The 20553-nt window shown below is 54.5% G+C and overlaps 1 protein-coding gene and 1 long non-coding RNA gene across 2 annotated transcripts; one reads left to right on the top strand and one right to left on the bottom strand.

The window, feature by feature from the left end:
* The first annotated feature begins 7929 nt into the window (after positions 1-7929).
* HCRTR1 (hypocretin receptor 1) lies at positions 7930-20485 on the top strand. The gene is made up of 9 exons (XM_061148431.1): positions 7930-8052; positions 8723-9032; positions 9189-9529; positions 9685-9863; positions 11261-11504; positions 11852-11967; positions 13619-13845; positions 14925-15046; positions 17146-20485. Exons 3-9 carry the CDS (start codon positions 9331-9333, stop codon positions 17334-17336), a joined length of 1278 nt encoding a protein of 425 aa, XP_061004414.1. The 5' UTR covers positions 7930-8052; positions 8723-9032; positions 9189-9330; the 3' UTR covers positions 17337-20485.
* Positions 10838-12410, bottom strand: LOC133060734 (uncharacterized). The gene is made up of 3 exons (XR_009693821.1): positions 12376-12410; positions 11902-11997; positions 10838-11073 (listed from the first exon to the last, which is right to left on the bottom strand). It is a non-coding gene; the product is annotated as an uncharacterized LOC133060734 (long non-coding RNA).
* Positions 20486-20553: the final 68 nt, after the last annotated feature.

The raw sequence follows: 20553 nt of genomic DNA on the forward strand, positions 1-20553 counted from the left end.
TTCTCAAGAAGAGAAGAGAAAAGCAATGAAGAACTCCCAGAGAACAAAAAGTTGTATAAGAAAGTCGTGGCCCAAATATGAAGCGAATTAAAATGTAACATGACTTTGAGTATCTAAAGGAATGTAGAAAAATATATTTTAACTTGGAGCCTGGAGCATTTCCTCTTCAAGAACATTTAAACTATAAGATCATAGTTCCTTCTTTAGAGGTCCCAGAATGCTAGTTAGTTCTACAGGGAATAATGTTTGCGTAGTCATAAAGTTTTTTAGACATTTTATTGATTTTTCAATTTTGAAGTTCAGAGATACACAACACACAAAACCAGAGCATTTTAATTATGGATACAGAACCAGATGCAAATGTAATGGCTTAGCAGGAAGAGGGAGGCCAAGAGTGGTCAGGGAGGATGTCTCATCTTAGCCAGGAGTCAAGAGATGTTACATAAAATTAGGGGCACAAGAAAAAGAAGCTGGAAAGTGTGTCTCTAACTGAACTCTGGGGGCAAAGTACCTTTGCTAAACTCCTTGTCTTTCAGAGCAAGACACCGTTCTCTCCTCAACAGCCACCTCCCCTCCTTCCTTTAGAACCCATATATCTCAGGTAGGCACATGGGCTATTCAGAAAAACATTATATCCCTCAGCTTCCCTTGCAGTTACGTGTGACCAGGTGACCAAATTCAGGCCAACTGGATGTAACAGAAGAGGCGTGCCTCCCCCTAGCTGGAACATGGGTGGAGCTGGCCATCTCTGACCCAGGACAAGAGTTTTTGCCATTAAGAACACTAGCTAAGACTTATATGTAAACTATGTGTCAGGTAATTTTCTAAGTGCTTCAGATGTATCAACTCATTTTAACCTAACGAAGATGTGTATTTCCTATTGCTGCTATAAAAAATTACAGCACTGATTTTTAAAAAATTATTATTATCGACTTTGGATGCGCTGGCTCTTTGTTGTGGCACACAGGCTTCTACGTTGCAGAGCACTCGGTAGTTGTGGCTCTCAGGCTTAGCTGCTCTGCGGCATGTGGGATCTTAGTTCCTTGACCAGGGAGCAAACCCATGTCCCCTGCATTGCAAGTTGGATTCTCAACCACTGGACCCCCAGGGAAGTTCCTACAGCAGTGATTTAAAACAAAACAAGTATGTTCTCTTATCGTTCTGGAGGTCAGAAGTCTAAAAACTGTGTCAGCTGGGCTTCTCCCTTTCGGAGACCAGGGAAGAATCCATTACTTTGCCTTTTTCAGCTCCAAGTGGCCACCTGTGATTCCTCAGTTCACGATCCTGTCATCATATCACTACAGTCTCTTGCTTCCATTATTACACCTCCTATTTATTTTGATTTCCTGCCTCCCTCTTATAAGGGCCCTGATGATTACATTGGACCAACCCGGGCCACTCTGGATAACATCTCAAGATTCTTAACATAACCATTTCTACAAAGTCGCCCTTTTTTTTTTGCCATATAAGGTTACATTCACAGTTTCTAGGGGTTAGGACATAGACATCTTTAGAAAGTGAGAGTGTTTGTCGTTCAGTTGTGTCCAACTCTATGCGACCCCATGGACTGTAGCCCACCAGGCTAACATCTTTGGGAGAACATTCTTCTTCCTATGTTAGATTGGAACTATATCATGCCCATTTAACAGATGATGAAATTCAAGCACAGAGAAGTTAAGTAGTATGCTCACAGACACACAGCTCATAAGTGGCAGACCCATGATTTAAACCTGGACAATCTGGCACCAGTACCAGTGCTCAAAACGGGTAATTTTCTGTCCCGGCAGAGTTCTGGCTTTCTGATGATCGTTGAGCCACCTCACCAGCCCTGGATGTCCTGGCAAGAAAAACCAACATCCATCTTTCTAAGTCATTGGGGGAATCTTTGTTAGAGTAGCTTCTTATACAGAAATCAGTAGCTACTCTACATAATTAAAAATAATGATTTTATGTTATTTTATTCTGAATGTTTGGAATCTTTCACAAGGAAAATGTACTCTTTATTCATTATAAATGTGTTTCAGTCAGAGGGTATGGCTGCCAATCAGTCTACATCACACCCTCACTTACACCCTTCAGGAGCTCTACTGCCTCTTGGATGGAGCCCAAGCTCCTCAGCCTAGACTCAAGGCCAGCCCTTCATCCATCTTTCTATTTCTCATTTCTTCCCTTTGTGGGAGCACCCTCAGGCCAAACTAGCATTTACCGGGGCCCCAGAACAGATCTGTGGCGATGCCCACCCCTCATGCTGTCCCCTCTGCCTGGAATCCTGCCCCCTTTTCCTCTCTCCCTTCTGCCCAGCATGTTTCACTCAAAGTCCATCTATGAACCTCTATTCATCCCTCAAGACCTAGCCCCAATTGCCCCTGGAGCTTTTTTGTTTATCTTGGTTTTCTCTGTCCTGTTAAAAGATTTTCCTCATATGAATGGTGATCCAAGACATACCTAACTCGCCCTTCACCTTTAGTCTACACACACACACATACACACACACACACACACACAGAGACTCACACACCCCTCCCAGGAAGATCAGGCCTCTCCTTCTTTTGCTTCCCCTCATATGTTCCTGTGTTGAAATAGCCACACCAGCACACATTTCCTGTGATCATTGTTTACTACTACTATTACTTACTATTTTAGGATTTGGATCTTTAACAGCCTCCAGCACCAATACATGACGAGAAACAAAAACACTACTAGGGACTTCAGTGGTGCTCCAGTGCTGAAGACCTTCTCTTCTAATGCAGAGGTTCAATCCCTGGTCAGGGAGCTAAGATCCTGTATGCCTCCTGGCCAAAACAAAACAAGACATAAAACAGAAGCAATATTGTAACAAATTCAATGAAGACTTTAAAAATGGTCCACATCAAAAACAAACAAACAACAACCAAAAAAAAAAAAAAAAATGACAGGATAAGCATAAAGATACCTGGCAAAGTCTGGATCCTCCCAATGAAGATCACTCTGATTTTTAAAAATATTATTTTTAAAATATCATGAGAATGAATGTGTGGTTGTCTGTCTTTCTGGTGCCCAGCACTTGCTGCTCTGCACACCTGCTCTGTTCACAGTGAATACACAAGAGTGTGCTAAAGGTTCCTGTTGGTCTCCTAAGCAGTGAAATGAGACATGGGTTGTATTATTTCCTATTGCACTGTAACATATTACCACTAACTAAGTGACTTAAAACCACACAAAATTTTCTCTCTTATGTTTCTGGAGTTTAGAAGTCCAAATGTGTCTTATGAGGCTAAAAATCAAGGAATTGGCAGGGCTGCGTTCTTTCTGGAGACTTCAGGAAAGACTCTGTTGCTTATCTTTTCCAGCTTCTAAGAGTCTGCTATCATGCCTTGGTCCGTGGCCCCTTCCAGGGCTGGTATCACTCTAGCCTCTGCTTCTGTCATCACATCTCCTCTTTCTCACCTGCCTGCCTCCTCATGAGGACCTGTTCTCATTATACTATATTGGGCCCACCTGGTTAACTTAGGCTACTCCATCGAGATCTTTAACTTAGTCCCATCTGCAAAGCCTCTTTGGCATTGTAACTTATTTACAGATTCTGGGGATTAGGACACGGACATGTTTGACGAATATGACCCAGTCCATCAGAGAGGTGAAGTGACTAGTCCAAGATCACACATTAGTAAGTGACAGAGCCCGGACTCTAACCCAGGCCTCTCTGGCCCCAGACCCTGTGCTCCTCACCTTCTTTCACCGCCAGGATTAACAAGATGAGGGGTTTTAATTTGTTTTCCTTCAGATCCACATGCACTACCCATTGTTGGTCCGAGCCCCATCCCACCCCTGGGCCTGACTCCACAGCTCCCACCCTAATGCATTTGATACCCACTCCACCCATGCTTACATGGGGTCTCCGCAGCCTAAGTAGGAGGACCCCCCAGCTCTGCAGCCTACCTCCCACCAGTGTCTGTCTGTTGAGTGGGTCTCTGAGTGAGTGAGCAGACAGAAGACTGCTCTCTCCAGCCCCCTCTCTCTACCTCCTGACCCGGCTTGAAGGTGCTCCCTACCTGGTAAGCCACTGAGGATGCCTGACTTCTGGCCCTGGACCCCTGCTTCTCCTGGTGGATGGTGGGTCCTTTCCAATCACTCAAACCCCAGAAAAATACTGGCTCTCCCCAAGGAGAAGGGGCACAAAACCTGAGTACCTGGCCTGGAGATGGAGGACCTGAGGTCCCTCGGTCCCTCCTGCGGGTATGACACTTTGCCAGGAACTCCCAGAGGTCAGTGCTTTTGGGCCCACGGACCACAGTACCCTGGCCACCTCCGTGGCCTGTCTGGACTCAGCCCTCTGAAAGAACTCCCCTTTCTGGGCCCACAACCCACTCACTGCTGGCCTTCCCCTGGCCCCACCCCACACCTCTGCTTGTTTTCTGATCTCTGTTCTTCTGAGAAGCACCTCTGCCCTCCCCGCCCAGAGTGTTCCCATCCCCATCCTGGACCCGTGGCAGCATTAGTGAGTTGAAAATGCAATTACATTTTGATTATTCTAGTCCCAGCCAGACAGAGGTTACTGTAAGTCACACTGGAATTGGGAGGGAGGGGGAGGTAGCACCTGGGGGCAGTGCCCAGGCTGACACTTGAAGATGGATGTGACCGGGCCCTGTAGCTCAGAGGCTCAGGATTAGATCAACAAGGCTGGAGCTGGCTGGTTCCAGGAAAGAGGTCGCGTGGCCAAAGGTTGACTGACAGCTCGGGCAAAGCAAAGGCTTCAGGCTGGCCCTCCCTGGGAGGAGGTTGAGCGCCCAGTCTGGAGATGAAGAATATGAGGTCCTGGGGCCCTCCTCTAGACACAGGTGGTTTGCCAGAAGCCAAGGTCTCCCAGAGGACTTCCCAGGGGGCACTAGTGGTAAAGAACCTGCCTGCCAATGCAGGAGACTTAGGTTCAATCCCTGGGTCAGGAAGATCCCCTGGAGGAGGGTATGGTAACCTACTCCTGTATTCTTGCCTGGAGAATCCCATGGACAGAGGAGCCTGATGGGCTACAGTCCATTGGGCTGCAAAGAGTCAGACACAAGCGACTTAGCACGCATGCCCAGAGGACAGTGCTGTTAGCCCAAGGACCAAACCACTGCAGCTCTTGGTGGGTCTCCTAGAGCATCAGTGGCCCCCTTGGGGCCCCAGAATTTTCTCTGAGCAAGACACCCCAGGGTCTCTACTCCATGCCCACAGAGGCCAAATAACTGGTCTCTCTCTCTCACCTTCAAGCAGTGGCTTAGGGAGACAGACTCCAGGCTAGACGGACCTGGGAACCCAGAGCCTCCTCCCTGCCCAGGATCTGGTAGGGGAGGAAGAAAGATCTGCTGCTTCAAGTTAGAAGGAATCACCCAAGATCCCTTGTCCTGGGGAGCAGCCACTTCTGGGGTCCCCAGGAGTGAAAAGGGATCCCTCTTAAGGGGAGATGGGACAGGCTCTGTGAAACTGGATATTGTGGGTGTGGGGGTGGATTCTCAGCCTGACTCTTCCCCACACAGACACGTGCACCCCCAACACAATGATATGGGGGACTTGGGAAGCTCCTTGTTCACTCCAACCCAGGGTGTCTGGCAGGCCCTGAATCATGGCATTCTGAGCTCTGCGCTGGGTTCTAAGCCGGGGCTGTGCAGCGCTCAGCCGGTGGCCATCGCCCACACAGGCACAGAGCGGGCTGTCCCTCTCACATCACCACCTGTACCTTGTTTAATGTGGCTGTCATCTGAGTGTCCGTGCGCGATCTGCCTCCCATCCCCGCATGTGCCGCAGCCCACTCCCCAGCCCGTACCTAGCAAACAGTCACAGCTCTAGATGGGCGGGGGACAGGGGGATTCACTTGGGAGATTGGATGAGTCATCGTTGTGGGGGCAGACTACCGAGTTCCATGCATGCGCACTCGCAGAGCCATGGACACAAAGGCACACCACGCTCCCATTCCCACACTCACAGGGGAACGAGCTGGGAGGCCATGCTAGTCAAAGGTACAGTCACACATCCAGACACACCGAGAGACAGACACCCCCAAGACACACACACACACACACACACATCCTTCATAGACACAGACATCAGTATGCATAGAGACAAATCAAGACACACATCATACAGACACATCCCACCCCGGGTGACTCCAGTCATCAACCCAGAGCCTGTCCCTTACCCACGTGCATGCTCAGACACACACACATACACACACACACAGCCACACATTGGATTCCCCAGACATGTAGTCACAACCCTTACTTCTAAACACAGACACTCAAACTCTCTCTCTCTTCCCCCTGCCCCACCACACACACACACACACACACACACACACGCATGTCCCCTTATCCATTCCCTATGGCAGGCAGGCACCGCAGGCACGCAGGGCAGAGCCCTGGAACCTCATGGATGCTCTGAACGATCACTTACTGTGCAGATGCTGCCCAGGGACAGTGCTACGCAAGGACCAGCCTTGGTCCTCCCTCCTGCCCTGGACAGGTAAAAGAGGTCCCGGACCTGCCCCCAGCTTCCCTCCCACACCCTCTATGCCTAATGTGCATCTCTAGCTCCTTTGAAGAAAAGCCTTTGGCTGCAACAGGGAAGATGGAAGTTCCAGCTCAGGAATCCCCTCCCAGGAGGGAAGGGGTGTGCGTCTCTGAGGCTCAGAGAGTAGGGTGAATCTGATGGGTTAGGAAGGTCCTGTCCAGACATAGAGGATGGTCAAGGTGATGGCTCAATGCCTAGGAGGTCACCCTTCACCAGCTTGTGACTCCCGGAAGGCCCAACCACCATACCTTTGTCCCTGTTGTTTCTTCTGCCTTGAATCCCCACCCCCCACCCCCACCCCCACCGCAGGGCTTCTCATTAGGTCTCTACATCCCTGCTCTAGGAGACTCTCCTGCTGTCCTGGTTGAATCAATCTGTCCTTCTGTGCCCCAGCAGCTCTGTCACACTGTAGAGGACTTGCCTGGCTGTGAACCCACCTGCCTCCAGCCAGCCTGGGCACCTCTGTCTGGTGAAGGAGGAGGATAGACCTGGAGAACTGGGCAGGATTGAATCCCAGCTTGGCCTCTGCTGTGTGACCCCGGACAAGTCACTGAATCACGTGAGGCCAGGGTCCTTATCTGTGCAATGGGGATGGTGAAGAAGCGCCTCACCAGGTTGATGTGATGATTAAATGGGATCATGCATGGCGGGGACTGTGCAAACGGCAGCGGTAATATTCTAGCTCATTGCCTGACACACAGCTGAGAAAATGTTTGTTGAATTCATCAGCCCCTCTGCCCCCCTGCGTGCTGCCCCCATCTATCCTCCCTGTCTTGGGAGGGGTGAAGCAGTCATGAACAGAAAGGACGGGAGGGCAGATAGAATCAGAGGCTGGGAGATGGGCGAGTAGGGTCTCTAGGCTTCTCCGGGAGCTCGCTGCTCCAGCAACAGCTGGAGCCTGGCAGGAGACGGTGCAGGCGACGTTCTCTCACCCTGGTCACCCACCTGTGCCATCATCCTCGTCAGCTAGGTGAGGCAGCGGGCAGAGGTGGAGCTGGGACCCACCTCCAGCACTGTGGCTCTCCGAAGGTGCCCGGGGGCCCGCCGGCACACAGTAGGTGCGCTCTGAATGCAGCGTAGGCGGAGGCAGGAATGTTGAATGCAAACGAACGTAATGAATGAACGGATGGACACATGAATGAAGGTGGGATGGACGCGTGAAGTCGTGAGCTGGGAGGGACGAGCCTCTCCCTCCGCCCTCCGAGACTCGGGGGCTGGGAGACCTGCAGCCGAGACAGGCTGGGGCCCCCCCTCCCTGCCCTGCCCCTCCCGCGCCGTCCCCCGCTCCCCGCGGCGCACAGCTCCGCGGAGCCCGCGCCCAGCCATAGCCCGCGTCGGAGCCGGCGCTCGCGCCCAGCCGAGCGAGCCCAGACAGCGCAGCCTAGGAAGGGGGCTGCCCCAGCCTGGTGCCCGCCCCCAGCCCCGGGCCCTGGGCCCCGGAGACCGGCCTTCCGGGAGGGGAGGCGAAGTCCCGTTGCACGATCGGGGGATCAGCAGCCGAGGACGCCCGGGTCCCAGAGCCAACAGGTGCGGGGCTTGGGGGACCCCTGGGCCCGGAGTGGGCGGTTCCAGAGGACCCTCGGCGGGAGCCAAGCGTCTCGGGAGCTGTGACCTGGGTGCTGGGAGGCTGGGTCCCCAGCAAGCTCTGCCCTCTTTCCGGCAGGTTCCTAAAGAACCCTTAGCGCCCTCGCTCCCCAGACCACCGCCCCACAGCCCCCGAAATGCAATGAGGTCCCACTGGGGAGGCATGTCCGTCGGCGCCCGGTAGGGATGTGAAGGAGACCCCTCCTGCTCCCCCGGGGGTCTCCAGGGATCCGCAACCCTCCTACACACATCCGGGGTCGTCCAGGCTCAGTCTGGGGGGAGGAGGGGTCTGAGCGAGGGAGGAGCAGCGGGGTGCGAGGCCGGATTTATGAATGAAGAGGGCGGCCGGCGCGCCGGTCCAGCGACCCCTGGCGGCCACCGGGGCTCATCGCGGCCGCGGGTTTCAAGGCGGGGACTATCTGGGGCTGGGGGTGACCCGCTCAGCCCCTGGGCCTGAGGCTCTCCCCTCGCTTTCAGGGAGGTTGTCAGCTCCTCCCCGCACCTCCACCCACACCGTGTGTGTCCACCTGGTAGAGTCTGACAGGTCTGGTGGGCGGGGCCTGGGTCTCTGAAAGCCTCCCTTGATCATTTTTTTTACAACCCCCAAATTCAGGCCCGTGAACTGACTCAGGAGAGAAGGTGTTTGCAACCAGGATGGCTTCTCCTTCCTAAGCTGTGGTGTTTGGTGGACTCAGACAGACCTTAGTGGCCTTGTGACCTTGAGCAAGGGGCTCAACCTCTCTGAGCTTCTGTCTCCTCTGCAAAGCGGAGCTCTTAATAGCGGTAACCCGAAATGGCCAGGAAGCCAGCCAGTTTCTGGGTAAAACCTTTGGCGTTCATTAGAGCTGATTTCTCCTCACTGACCCTGTGAGGCAGATTCAGTTATTACTCTACGAGATAGATGGGGAAACCGAGGCTGAGAGGTGAGTTGGCCAACTGGTATGGAATGGGGATGCAAGGCTTTCTCCAACCATTTCAGGCTCATCCTAACCCATATGATTGTGAGAATTAAGAGAGAGCTTATCTGCATGTAACCCAGCACACTCCCTAATGTTCCCTTTCTTCCTTCCTTCCTTCAGAATGTTTGGGGCTGGGGCCCTAAACACCTGAGTGCAAGACTGGGCCCCCTGTCCCGAGGGAAGTGGGCTGAGGCCTGGCCCAGGTGCACCCCTCCCTGGGGAGAGCCTGGGATGCCCATCAGCCATAGTGGCTCCTGAGCTCATGGAGCCCTCAGCCACACCAGGGCCCCAGATGGGGTTCCCCACTGAGGGCAGGGAACAGTCCCCGGAGCCTCCAGACTACGAAGACGAGTTTCTCCGCTATCTGTGGCGTGATTATTTGTACCCGAAGCAGTACGAGTGGGTCCTCATCGCAGCCTACGTGGCTGTGTTCTTCGTAGCCCTGGTGGGCAACACGCTGGGTAGGTCTCTGGGGGTGCTGTGGGGTCCCCCTAGGGACTGGGAGGGGTCCTGGGCCTACCAGGTAGTATGGGGGAATGGTCTCACTGATGGGGCCCAGCTAGACTGGGCGTGGCTCTGCCTCCAGCCTCATCTCTCCCCCCTGCCCACCCTGCAGTGTGCCTGGCCGTGTGGCGGAACCACCACATGAGGACGGTCACCAACTACTTTATCGTCAACCTGTCCCTGGCCGACGTGCTGGTGACAGCCATCTGCCTGCCGGCCAGCTTGTTAGTAGACATCACTGAATCCTGGCTCTTTGGCCATGCCCTCTGCAAGGTCATCCCCTATCTACAGGTGAGCTCCGCCTGGGTGACCCTCATGATCCTTCTGACACACCAAGCCCAACAACCACGGCCTTGCGTAGGTCTCAAGGACCCTTAGTCTTGACTTGCCGATGGTGGCTCAGGACCTCGACAATGTCATGCTCTACTGTCAGCAGGAGCCGGCTACCAGGCCCGATACTTAAGGACACAGACACAGCCCCACGTGCTGATGCAGAGATCCCCTCCAGGTCACACCCGCAGACACACACACAGTCAGGTGGGGGACACATGTACAGTCACCTCCAGGTACTCAAGCACACCGAGGAGGAGCCAGGCACAAGCCTGCTGAGACAGAGCGCTGGGCTGCTCCCTGATCCAGGGGAGGGCAGATTTGAGGGGGCCTGCCGGAGAGAGTGCCCTCCCCTCCCCTCCCCTCCCACCGCTGGCCAGGGCCTTCCCTTTCCCAGTGGTGGGAATCAGGACACCCAGTGGGGTTGGCAGGGTGGAAGGAGGACTGGCCAGAGGCCAGGGTTTCATCCCTTGCCCCACCTCCCTACACCCCAGAGGGCAGGGGGCACTCGTGGAGCCAGTGCCCACCTGCATCTCTGGCCCTGGTTCATCTCTGCCTCCCAGAATGAGGACTCTTTTCCCTTACAGCCTGGGGAAAAGGATGAAATCCCAGGGCAGAGAGAATGCCTCTTGGTTTTCCCATTATATTGAGGTTTTCCACTCAACTGATTAACTCCGGCCACCCTGAAAATAAAGGCAGGCAGGTGAGGAAATTCACCTAAGGCAAGTTATTTAACATTTCTGTTCTTCAGTTTCCTCATCTGTACCTTGGAGGTAAGAGTACTCACCTCCTGAGTCATTGTGAGGATCCTGAGAACAGTGTCTGGTACGTAGTTATTTCGCAAAGTGTAAGTTATTACACCTGCTATGTGCCAGGTCTCAGGCTGGATGTTCTCCACCCATAATTTCATTTATTCTAAAAAGAATCCTGCCAGGAGGATGATATATTCTCATTCTGCAGATGAGGCTCAGAGAGGGTAAGTGATTTGATCAAATCTACCCTGGCAGTAAGGCTTCCCTTGTGGTTCAGATGGCGAAGAATCTGCCTGTAATGAGGGAGATCTGGGTTCGATCCCTGGGCTGGGAAGATCCCCTGTAGGAGGGCACAGCATTCTCTGGAGTACTCTTGCCATGGAGAATCCCATGGACAGAGGAGCCTGGCGGGCCACGGTCTGTGGGATCACAAAGAGTCGGACATGACTGAGTAACTAGGCGTAGCACAGCACCCAGGCAGTAAGTGGTGGAGTCAGGATCTGCACTGCACCTGGCTGCCTGCTATTTCTGGGCTGTGAGCTCCATCACTCACCCCATGTCCCCGGGTGGCCCCAAAAGGACTGACATTGTGTCCCCACGGGGCAGGCCGTGTCTGTGTCTGTGGCAGTGCTGACCCTCAGCTTCATCGCCTTGGACCGCTGGTATGCCATCTGCCACCCTCTGCTGTTCAAGAGCACTGCCCGGCGTGCCCGGGGCTCCATCCTGGGTATCTGGGCTGTGTCGCTGGCCGTCATGGTGCCCCAGGCTGCGGTCATGGAGTGCAGCAGTGTGCTGCCGGAGCTAGCCAACCGCACCCGGCTCTTCTCCGTCTGTGATGAACGCTGGGCTGGTAAGAGCGGGAGCCTTGGGAGGGCACCTGAGGTGGGCACCTCTGGGATACATACCCAGCGGTAGACATCTCTCAGGGCACTTTTGCAGTGGGCACCCCAGGGTCTCTCAGGAGGACACTCTAGAGCAGGCATCTACCAGGGTTACCTCCAGGGTGGGTACCTCCTCTAGGGTAGACAGCTGTGCCAGGGTTCCTCCGGGATAGACACACCCATGGGCTGGGTAACTCCAGGGTCTCTCTGCCAGGGCTCCTGCATGGGGCCGGGCTTTGGCTCTAGTTGGGGCAGGGTGGTATTGCTAAGCGGTGCTGGCTGGGGGCCCAACACTTACATCTCTTGGCCCCTGCAGACGATCTCTATCCCAAGATCTACCACAGCTGCTTCTTCGTCGTCACCTACCTGGCACCGCTGGGCCTCATGGCCATGGCCTATTTCCAGATCTTCCGCAAGCTCTGGGGCCGCCAGGTGAGGCCCACTCCGGTGTCACTGTCTGGGCTGGGAGGGCAAAAGGGTCCTCATCTGAGGGAGTACACAGTCCTCTGCCTTCAGAACATGCCGTTCTGGCTGCAACCAGAGAGGCAAGGCCCAGGGACAAACTCCAGGCCAGAAGTGCTAGTGCCGGCCCTGGAACCAAGGAGTAATTGATACTGTTCTAATAGCAGTAGCTGCCTGCCATTGTCCTAGTCTCAGTAGTTATCATACCGGACACTCCCAGCCAGTCTTGTATCCTCTCCACCACCAAACATTATCCCCAACTCCATATATGAGAGAACTGAGACCCAGAGAGGCAAAGCAACTTCTCCAAAATCCTTCACAGTGAGTGGAAGGTCAGGGACTAAAACCCAGGTCTGGGGGTTCCAACGATAATTGTACCTCTGTGCTGCTTCCCAGTTAGGCACTTGGCTTGCAGTGTCTTCATAGCGATTAATATTTAACCGAAGAAGCAATATTACCCACAATACAAACACTGAGGAAGGGCAACCAGTTTGCCACAGCCAATGAGTAACAGCCCTCCTGGTTCCAGAGCCTTCCTTCTCTCCTCTATTACAAACTGACCGACAGCAAGTTCCACGGGGTGGGGGGTGGGGGTGGGCATTTGCCAAGGGAGGGGGTGCTCCGTGGCCCTTGGCACTTGTGGGGGTGAGTCCTGGATCAGTGCCTGGACAGGGAGAGGATGCCAGCCAGAATGCGAGCAGCCTTGTGGTCCACCAACACTTGCCATCTGCTCCTCACAGTCCCCCGGTCAAGATGGCAGGAGTCACTATCCTTACCAACAGGAAAAAGTGCAGAGTGAGGGAAAGTCACTCAGTTGTGTTCAACTCTCTGCGACCCCATGGACTGTACAGTCCATGGAATTCTCAAGGCCAGAATACTAGAGTGGGTAGCCTTTCCCTTCTCCAGTTCTGATATAGATTCTCAAACATTGTGCAAAGTGAAAGTTGCTCAGTTGTGTCCGACCAACAGGAAAAACCAAGGCTCAGAAAAGAAAAGTGAGTCACATACCAAGGTCACATAGCTCATGGATGGCTCAGCTGGCCCTAGACCCCAGGTTTCCTGAACTCTAGCCCCATGCCCTTCTGTTGTAGGGTGATTCAGGTGTCTAGTGTGGGAGAGGCTGTGAAGGAATCTGTGCTGCTCCAGGAGCCCAGAACCATCACAGGCCTGCAGGCACCAACCTAGGCTGGGACCTGTGCTCTGAGGCCCAGGCCATTCCATGCTGCCCACCTATTCACCCCTTGCTCAGGCCTCCTAGAGTCAAGCATGGGCCAGAGGGTGATACAACTCACCACTGAGGAAGATGGATGGGTAGCTAGGAGGATGTTCAGGCCCCAGGCTGTGACCTAGGGACTTCTTGAGGGCCCCCTACCTCATCTATAACTAAAGGCCAATAATATGTCCCCAAGAGGCATATTGTGGGAGGTCTCACAATGAGCTAATGGAAAAATGGAAGTATACCCAAGTCCAGAATGTTGGTCTTTATCATGAGTATTAGTTCCTTCCTACTGCAAGGGTTTGTTCCCTTGCTCACCTCTGCCCTGCCCCAGAGTCCAGCCCAGCAAACAGAACACCCCTCCCAAGGGGCTGTACCCACAACTGCCGTCTGTGTGCTGGACAGATCCCTGGCACCACGTCAGCCCTGGTCAGGAACTGGAAGCGGCCCTCAGTCCAGCTGGAGGACCAGGGGCAAGGCCTGGGTGCAGAGCCCCAGCCTCGGGCCCGCGCCTTCCTGGCCGAGGTGAAGCAGATGCAAGCTCGGAGGAAGACAGCCAAGATGCTGATGGTGGTGCTGCTGGTCTTTGCCCTCTGCTACCTGCCCATCAGTGTCCTCAACGTCCTCAAGAGGTGAGAGCGCGTGGGGAGCAGTTGGGGGCGGGGAGAGCTGGTGGAGTCAGAGAAAGGAGCTTTCTCAGTTTTAGAGAAAAACTAGCCCACCGCTCATTCACTGTGTGACCATGGGGCAGTTGTTTCTCTTCTTTGAGCCTCAATCTCCTCATCTGTAAAATGGGAGGAAGAGCCCGCCTGCCTCCTGAGGCTATCGTGAAAATCCTCTCATCTATTCACTCAGTCATCAGATGGCAGCGGCTGGGAACAGAATGAACAAGTGCAGGGGACAACGTCCTGCCTTCGTGGAGGTGACATCTGGTGGGAGAGAGAATGAACATATTAATATATTACAATGTCAACCAGGGATAACTGCTAGAAAGAAAAAAATAGGGAAAGGGGATAGAAAGTGACAATGACTGAGATTGGTGGGGTTTTTTAAAAAAATCTTTTTTTTTTTTTTTAAGATGTAATGGTTTTTTTAAAAAGGCCTGAGAAAGTGACATTTGGCAGAGACTTGAAGGGAGGGACCACGCCCACGGGTGTCTGGAAGAGCAGAGAGGCCTTGGTGGGGTGGGGTGGGGAAGGCAAAACACTGGGCTGTTCGCCACAGTGTGAGACAATCTGAGTGTGAGTTTGTGCTCGGCCACTTCCTGGCTATATGATCTTGGGCACATCACTTTTCTTCTCTGAATCTGTTCTCTCTTTGAAAATCGGATGATGTCTGTGACTCATCATGCTGCTGTGAAGACAGATGATAAAGGGGAAGGGGAGCCCCAGGGGGTCAGCCAGCCAGTGACTGAGCAGAGGTACCCTGGCTCCTGCCCCCAGGCCCACTCCGGTCATATGCTCTGTGCTCAAGAACCCCAAACTGTGGTCAGGACCCCAGACCCAGAGGCCCAGGAAAAGGCCATCTGGTGAACAGAAGGGACCGTGGGACTCCTGTACTTTACAGCCATTCATGAGCTGCGTGACCTTGGTCAACTCACTTTCCTTTTCTGAGTTCTGGTTTTCCTGTATGCTCGATGAGGATGGTGACTCCTGCCCAACACACACACACACACACACCCCATTTCTGAGTGTCCTGCCCCCGGTCCTAGGGTGTTCGGGATGTTCCGCCAAGCCAGCGACCGAGAAGCTGTCTACGCCTGCTTCACCTTCTCTCACTGGCTGGTGTATGCCAACAGCGCTGCCAACCCCATCATCTACAACTTCCTCAGTGGTGAGTGGGCTGGAGACGCAGAGTAACAGAGGGTGGCAACAGTCCCCGGGACAGCAGTCTCCGCATCTCCAGTCCAGGCTGAATAAAGCCTGGGAGGATACACCTGCTCCCTCCTGGGGACAGTGACCCTGCTCTGCACACTCCCACTCAGGGGGATCACCTGGCCCCGCCCAGGAGTCTTGGTTTGAGTGGGAGACAGGCTACATTCCCAGTAGTGGCCAAAGAAGGCGACCAGCACCTGGATCCAGTTTTGCAGATGACGCAGACCAGTGGGTGGGCGGGAGGTCAGGGGTGGGCCAGCTCACCACCCCTGCCTGACACATGCAGAGCAGGACCACCGATCAGCCAGTCTGGTTGACACAGGCTCCAGATGGAGCCCCAGTCTGAAGAGGTGACTGCATAATCAAGGCATGGGAGGAAGGGAGGGCCACCAGCAGAGGCAGCCCAGAGCCAGGAAGTGGCTTCCGCATGCCCAGCTAGACACAGACGGGCAGCATGGCCAGGATCTGGGGGGGCTACCCCTGAATCCACCTGCCTCCAGCACCAGCCCTGTCCCTCTCCAGGCATCTGTGGTCCCTGCTCCCTGCAGGTCTCCCCTCCCAGCTGTCCCAGAGCCCCCACCCCCTTCCGCTACTTCCCGGCCTCAGGGCGGAAAGGCCCCACCCCTGGCCCCTGCCTGGGCTCAGCAGAGTGTGACTCACCAGACCTCTGACTGGGACCAGGCCTGAGGACCAGATGACTCTTCAAGCCTGGACGCAAACGACTTTTGCAAAAAAGTTGAAAAGTTAAAGGGGCCAGGGTCAATATTTTACCCTTCAGTGAGACTAAAGAATTACTTAACAAAGGCTAGCCAGTGGTTCAGAGAGGCAATGGCAACCTACTCCAGTACTCCTGCCTGGTAAATCCCATGGACGGAGCAGCCTGGTAGGCTGCAGTCCATGGGGTCGCCAAGAGTCGGACACAACTGAGCGACTTCACTTTCACTTTTCACTTTCATGCATTGGAGAAGGAAATGGCAACCCACTCCAGTGTTCTTGCCTGGAGAGTCCCAGGGACAGAGGAGCCTGGTGGGCTGCTGTCTATGGGGTCGCACAGAGTCGGACACGACCCAAGTGACTTAGCAGCAGCAGCCAGTGGTTTCTGGCTCAGAGAACAGAGATGAGCATTCCTTCATTTGCCCTACATTTACTGAGCGCCTACTCTATGCTGGGGGCTTCCCTGGTAGCTCAGACGGTAAAAAAAAAATCTGCCTGCGATGCAGGAGACTTGGGTTCAATCCCTGTTGGGGCGATCCCCTGGAGGAGGGCATGGCAACCCACTCCATTATTCTTGCCTGGAGAATCCCCATGGACAGAGGAGTCTGGCGGGCTACAATCTGTGGGGTCGCAGAGTCGGACACAGCTGAGCGACTAAGCACAGCACTGGCTTGCCAGTGATGAAACGTGGTTGTTCAGTTACAGCACGGTCTATTGCCTGGGGTCCTCTGGCTGAACAGGTGGCCGTGGTGGTCCCTCCTCCCCACTGTCCCCCCACACCCCTCAACTTTAACCAAGGGCTTTAGAATTAGAATGGGGTCCAAATTCTGCGTGGTGACAGCCCACTGGACCTGTGTGTCTCATCAGCGGAGTGAGGAGATGAAGGACTCGGGCCCCTCGGGGTGCTGGGGTGAGCTGGATGACAAGCTCAGGCAGCGGGCACAGTACCTCGTGCAAGGGCCACCGCTGTGGTCATCTTCACCACCACGGGGCAGAGGTGGGCAAAGCCTAGCTGCAGATGGTGAGCCCTGAGCCCCTTCACCTACACGCCGGCCAGGGTGGAGGTGACCTGAGGTCCCTGAGCCAGACGCCACGTTTTGAGCCAGGCTCAGAGCCAGGGCGCAAAGAATCAGGTGAAAATTGCATTTCTCCTTGGGAATCTGCTCCAGGGCCTATCCTCACTCTCCCTGGCAGGGGCGAGATCGCCTTGGGGCTCTCTCTTGCCCGGGGCTACCCTTCCTTCCCATCCCCCTCAGAGGCAGCTTGGCTGGAACTATGTCGGTGTTTCTGGGCCGAAGGCCACCTCTGTCTGCTTATGGCTGTGTCTTCTGTCTCTCAACCAAGGCAAATTCCGGGAGCAGTTTAAGGCCGCCTTCTCCTGCTGCCTGCCCGGCCTGGGTCCCTGCGCCTCTCTGAAGGCCCCCAGCCCTCGCTCCTCTGCCAGCCACAAGTCCTTGTCCTTGCAGAGCCGGTGCTCCGTCTCCAAAGTCTCGGAGCATGTGCTGCTCACCAGCGTCACCACGGTGCTGCCCTGAGTGAGGGTCGTGCTGGTGGCTCTGGAGGGAAGGGGGGGGTGCAACCTGTCCTCTGCCTGGGCTGCTCCTCTGGCTCCTGGGGGGCCCACCCCCACACCTTGTGGAAAGACTGCTGGTTGCAGTGTGAGGCCACCCGGGGCTCCACTCCTGGTTTTCTGCCTGTTTGCCTCCAGGCAGTGTCACTTCCCTTCTCTCAACTGTGTCCCCTATGAGGGATGTGAGGATTAAGCATGTTCAGGATAAGTGGAAAGCTCTCTGTAAACTGCAAAGCATTACAGACAAGATTATCGTCTCGCTCCTCTCACTTGGCCATACCCCATGGTACCATCCATCGCCATCATCCTTCCAGAGCTTGGCCTGACTCCCAAAGACCTTCTCCTACCCAATTACAGGTCTTCCCTGGAGTCTGCTTTAAGGGTCCCAGCAGGCATTTCCATCTGGTTCAGGAACTCCCTAAAGCCCAGACTGCACTTGGCAGCCGCTCCTTGAGGCCCATATGAACTAATCTGAGCCCAGCCCCTCTCTGGTGGGAAAACAGCCCCCCACCCCCCACCAGGTGCCAAGTGCACACTCCGCAGGCTGGACCCCGCTGATTGCGTGGTGTCATAGAACACGTGGCCGTTTGGCAGGGAGGCTAGCAGTCTGAAGCAACTCTCATTAAAAGCCTGGCACTGACTGTTCCCTTTCCTTGTCATTGCACAAAATCTGGGCTTCTTAGGTTAGGAGGGAGAAGGGAGGAAGTGAGAAGCTGGGGAGGCTGGGGGAGGTGTGGGGGCGGGGGAGTCAAGGCAGCGCCAGAAGGCAGCTCTCTGCTGACCCCTCCCGCATCTTGCCCCTGACACACTGGATCCCAGATGGTTCCTGGCCAGGCCTCAGAGTTCACAGGCTGCTGCCCCCTCACGCGGCACCGATCCTGGTGCCAGGACCTCAGTCGTGACCACATCTGTCAGCTCCTGGGCCCAGGAGCCTGTGGAAGGTGAGGGGGAGGGCAGGTGGGCAGACAGCAGGGTTAACTGGTTTACTGTTATCTTCACTTTCTTGGAGATCAGGGCTTGCATTTCTTTTCTGTGAACTCACCGAATAAAAAGAGAAAGCCAGGGACTGGGCTCGACAGGCTCCATCTGCTACCAGATGATTAGAGGGCGGCTGGAGGCCCTGATCCTCACGGCCGGAGCAGGAGGTGGGACGCCATCTGAAGGGCTCTCTGCTGGGAGGAGCAGCAGACAGCTGGCAGAGGCTGGCTCGGCCCTGTGCACTGCCGGCTCTGCTTAACCTGATTAATGACCTCGCCCGTCAGAAAATGGGGCAAAATGCAGCTCCTGCCAGGGACCCAGCCCAGGACGCGTCAGCACCCATCCTTGTGGGCAGAGCTGGTGGAGGGAATGGTCTGCGCCTGGCATCTCGCCCTCCAGAGGACTGTCAGCCCAGCTCCTGTGAGTCGCTGCCAGGCGGGATGTGGGGTGTCCCACCCATTCTCCACTCCCCTCCCTCTGGCCTTGGGATCCAAAGTTGTTTGTCAAGTTTGTAGCCAGGCTTGGAGGGGCGGTGTGGTAGACTGAGGTGTGAGGGCTGGCCCCCTAGTCTAGAACCAACCATGCCCGTAAGGACGCAGCCAGGTCCTGGGCTCCTCAGTCCCAGCTGATCGAGAGGGTGCCAGCACATGACTGGCACTGTTCTACATGTGGGTTTCAGTAGACACGTGGCTCAGTGGAGCAAAGAAACAACAGAAGCTTCCCCTAATGTCTGCATTTCTACCCGACTCTCTGCTGTTTGAGCCCAGCACCGTGGTGGGCCTCAGGCCTCCGTTTTGGGGGTCTCGGATGATTCAGAGGTCACCTGGGATGAAGCTCAGTGAAGAGTTTCTGAGAAGCCCAGGGTTATGTGACCTAGGGAAGGGAGGCCCGGGGGAAATGCAGTGACAGGTTTCAGCTACCTAGGGGGCTGGCGTGCTGAGAGGGTGAAACAGGTTCTGGGTGGCCCGAGAGAGAAAACCACAGCCAATGAGTCATATTTCCAAGGTGGCAGGATGTGGGATCCACTTCAGGGAGAAGCCCCTATTAGTCAAGGAGGAAATGGGCTGCCCAGAAAGGCACTGAATCGTCACTGGAGGTTGGCAAGCAGAGGCCAGACTGAAGGTGGAGTAAATGGAGGGGGTTCTAGCTCCAGATGGGGACTGGCCTCTGGGAACTGGACTCCATCTAACTCGAGGATTCTAGCACAACAGCAGCCAGAGGAGAATGGGGCTGAACTGGCTCAGCCTGACACACCTGCCGGCCTCACTGAGCTGCTTCCCCAGCCAAGCATGGAGGAGAGCCTGGCTTGCTTATCTTCACCCCCCAGAGTGAAAGGATTAGCTTGCCACTACCCATCATCAATTCTCCCCGGCAAGCCAGAATGTCTGGTGTCTTGGCTTTTGATTGAGATTTTGTCAGATCACTATAGACATTTGGCGTAGGCTGATTATCATGCTGAAGATCCAGCTGGTAAGTACAGATGTTTGTGCTTAATAAAAATGGGGGGAAAGTTATGACTTCATAAATGCAGTTTGTCTGGAAGATAAAACCAGGGCTTGAGATGATAAAAGGCCATGCTGTGAGAAGTCTGGGGTGGTGGCTTCTAGCCCGGAATGCCGGCCCAAAAGCTGTTATAAAACACACAGTCAGCCCCTTGGACTGAACCGGGCAGGCCCCGACACTGAACTTCACCCAGGTATGTGACAGCAGCCCCCCAAAGGCCATGCCTGTTGAACTGTTTCTTTCTGCATAGCATGGTACCCAGCAGGGGTCCTCAAGCTCCAGGATCTAATGCCTGATGATCTGAGGTGCAGCTGATGAAATCATATTAAGAAAGTGAAAGTGAAGTCACTCCAGTCGTGTCCGACTCTTTGAGACCCTGTAGACTGTAGCCTACCAGGGTCCTCTGTCCATGGGATTCTCCAGGCAAGAATACTGGAGTGGACTGCCATTTCCTTCTCTAGGGAATCTTCCCAACTGAGGGACTGAACCCGGGTATCCTGCATTGCAGGCAGACGCTTTACCCTCTGAGCCACCAGGGAAACCCAATAATAATAAAGTGCACAATAAATGTAATGCACTTTAATCGTCCTGAAACCATTTCCTCCCCACTCCCCCATCAGTGAGAAAACTGTCTTCCATGAGACCAGTGTCTGGTGCCAAAAAGGCTGGAGACCACTGGATATAATATGTACTTAAATATT

This window comes from Dama dama, chromosome 8, assembly GCF_033118175.1.
Source record: "Dama dama isolate Ldn47 chromosome 8, ASM3311817v1, whole genome shotgun sequence".
Lineage (NCBI taxonomy): Eukaryota > Metazoa > Chordata > Mammalia > Artiodactyla > Cervidae > Dama > Dama dama.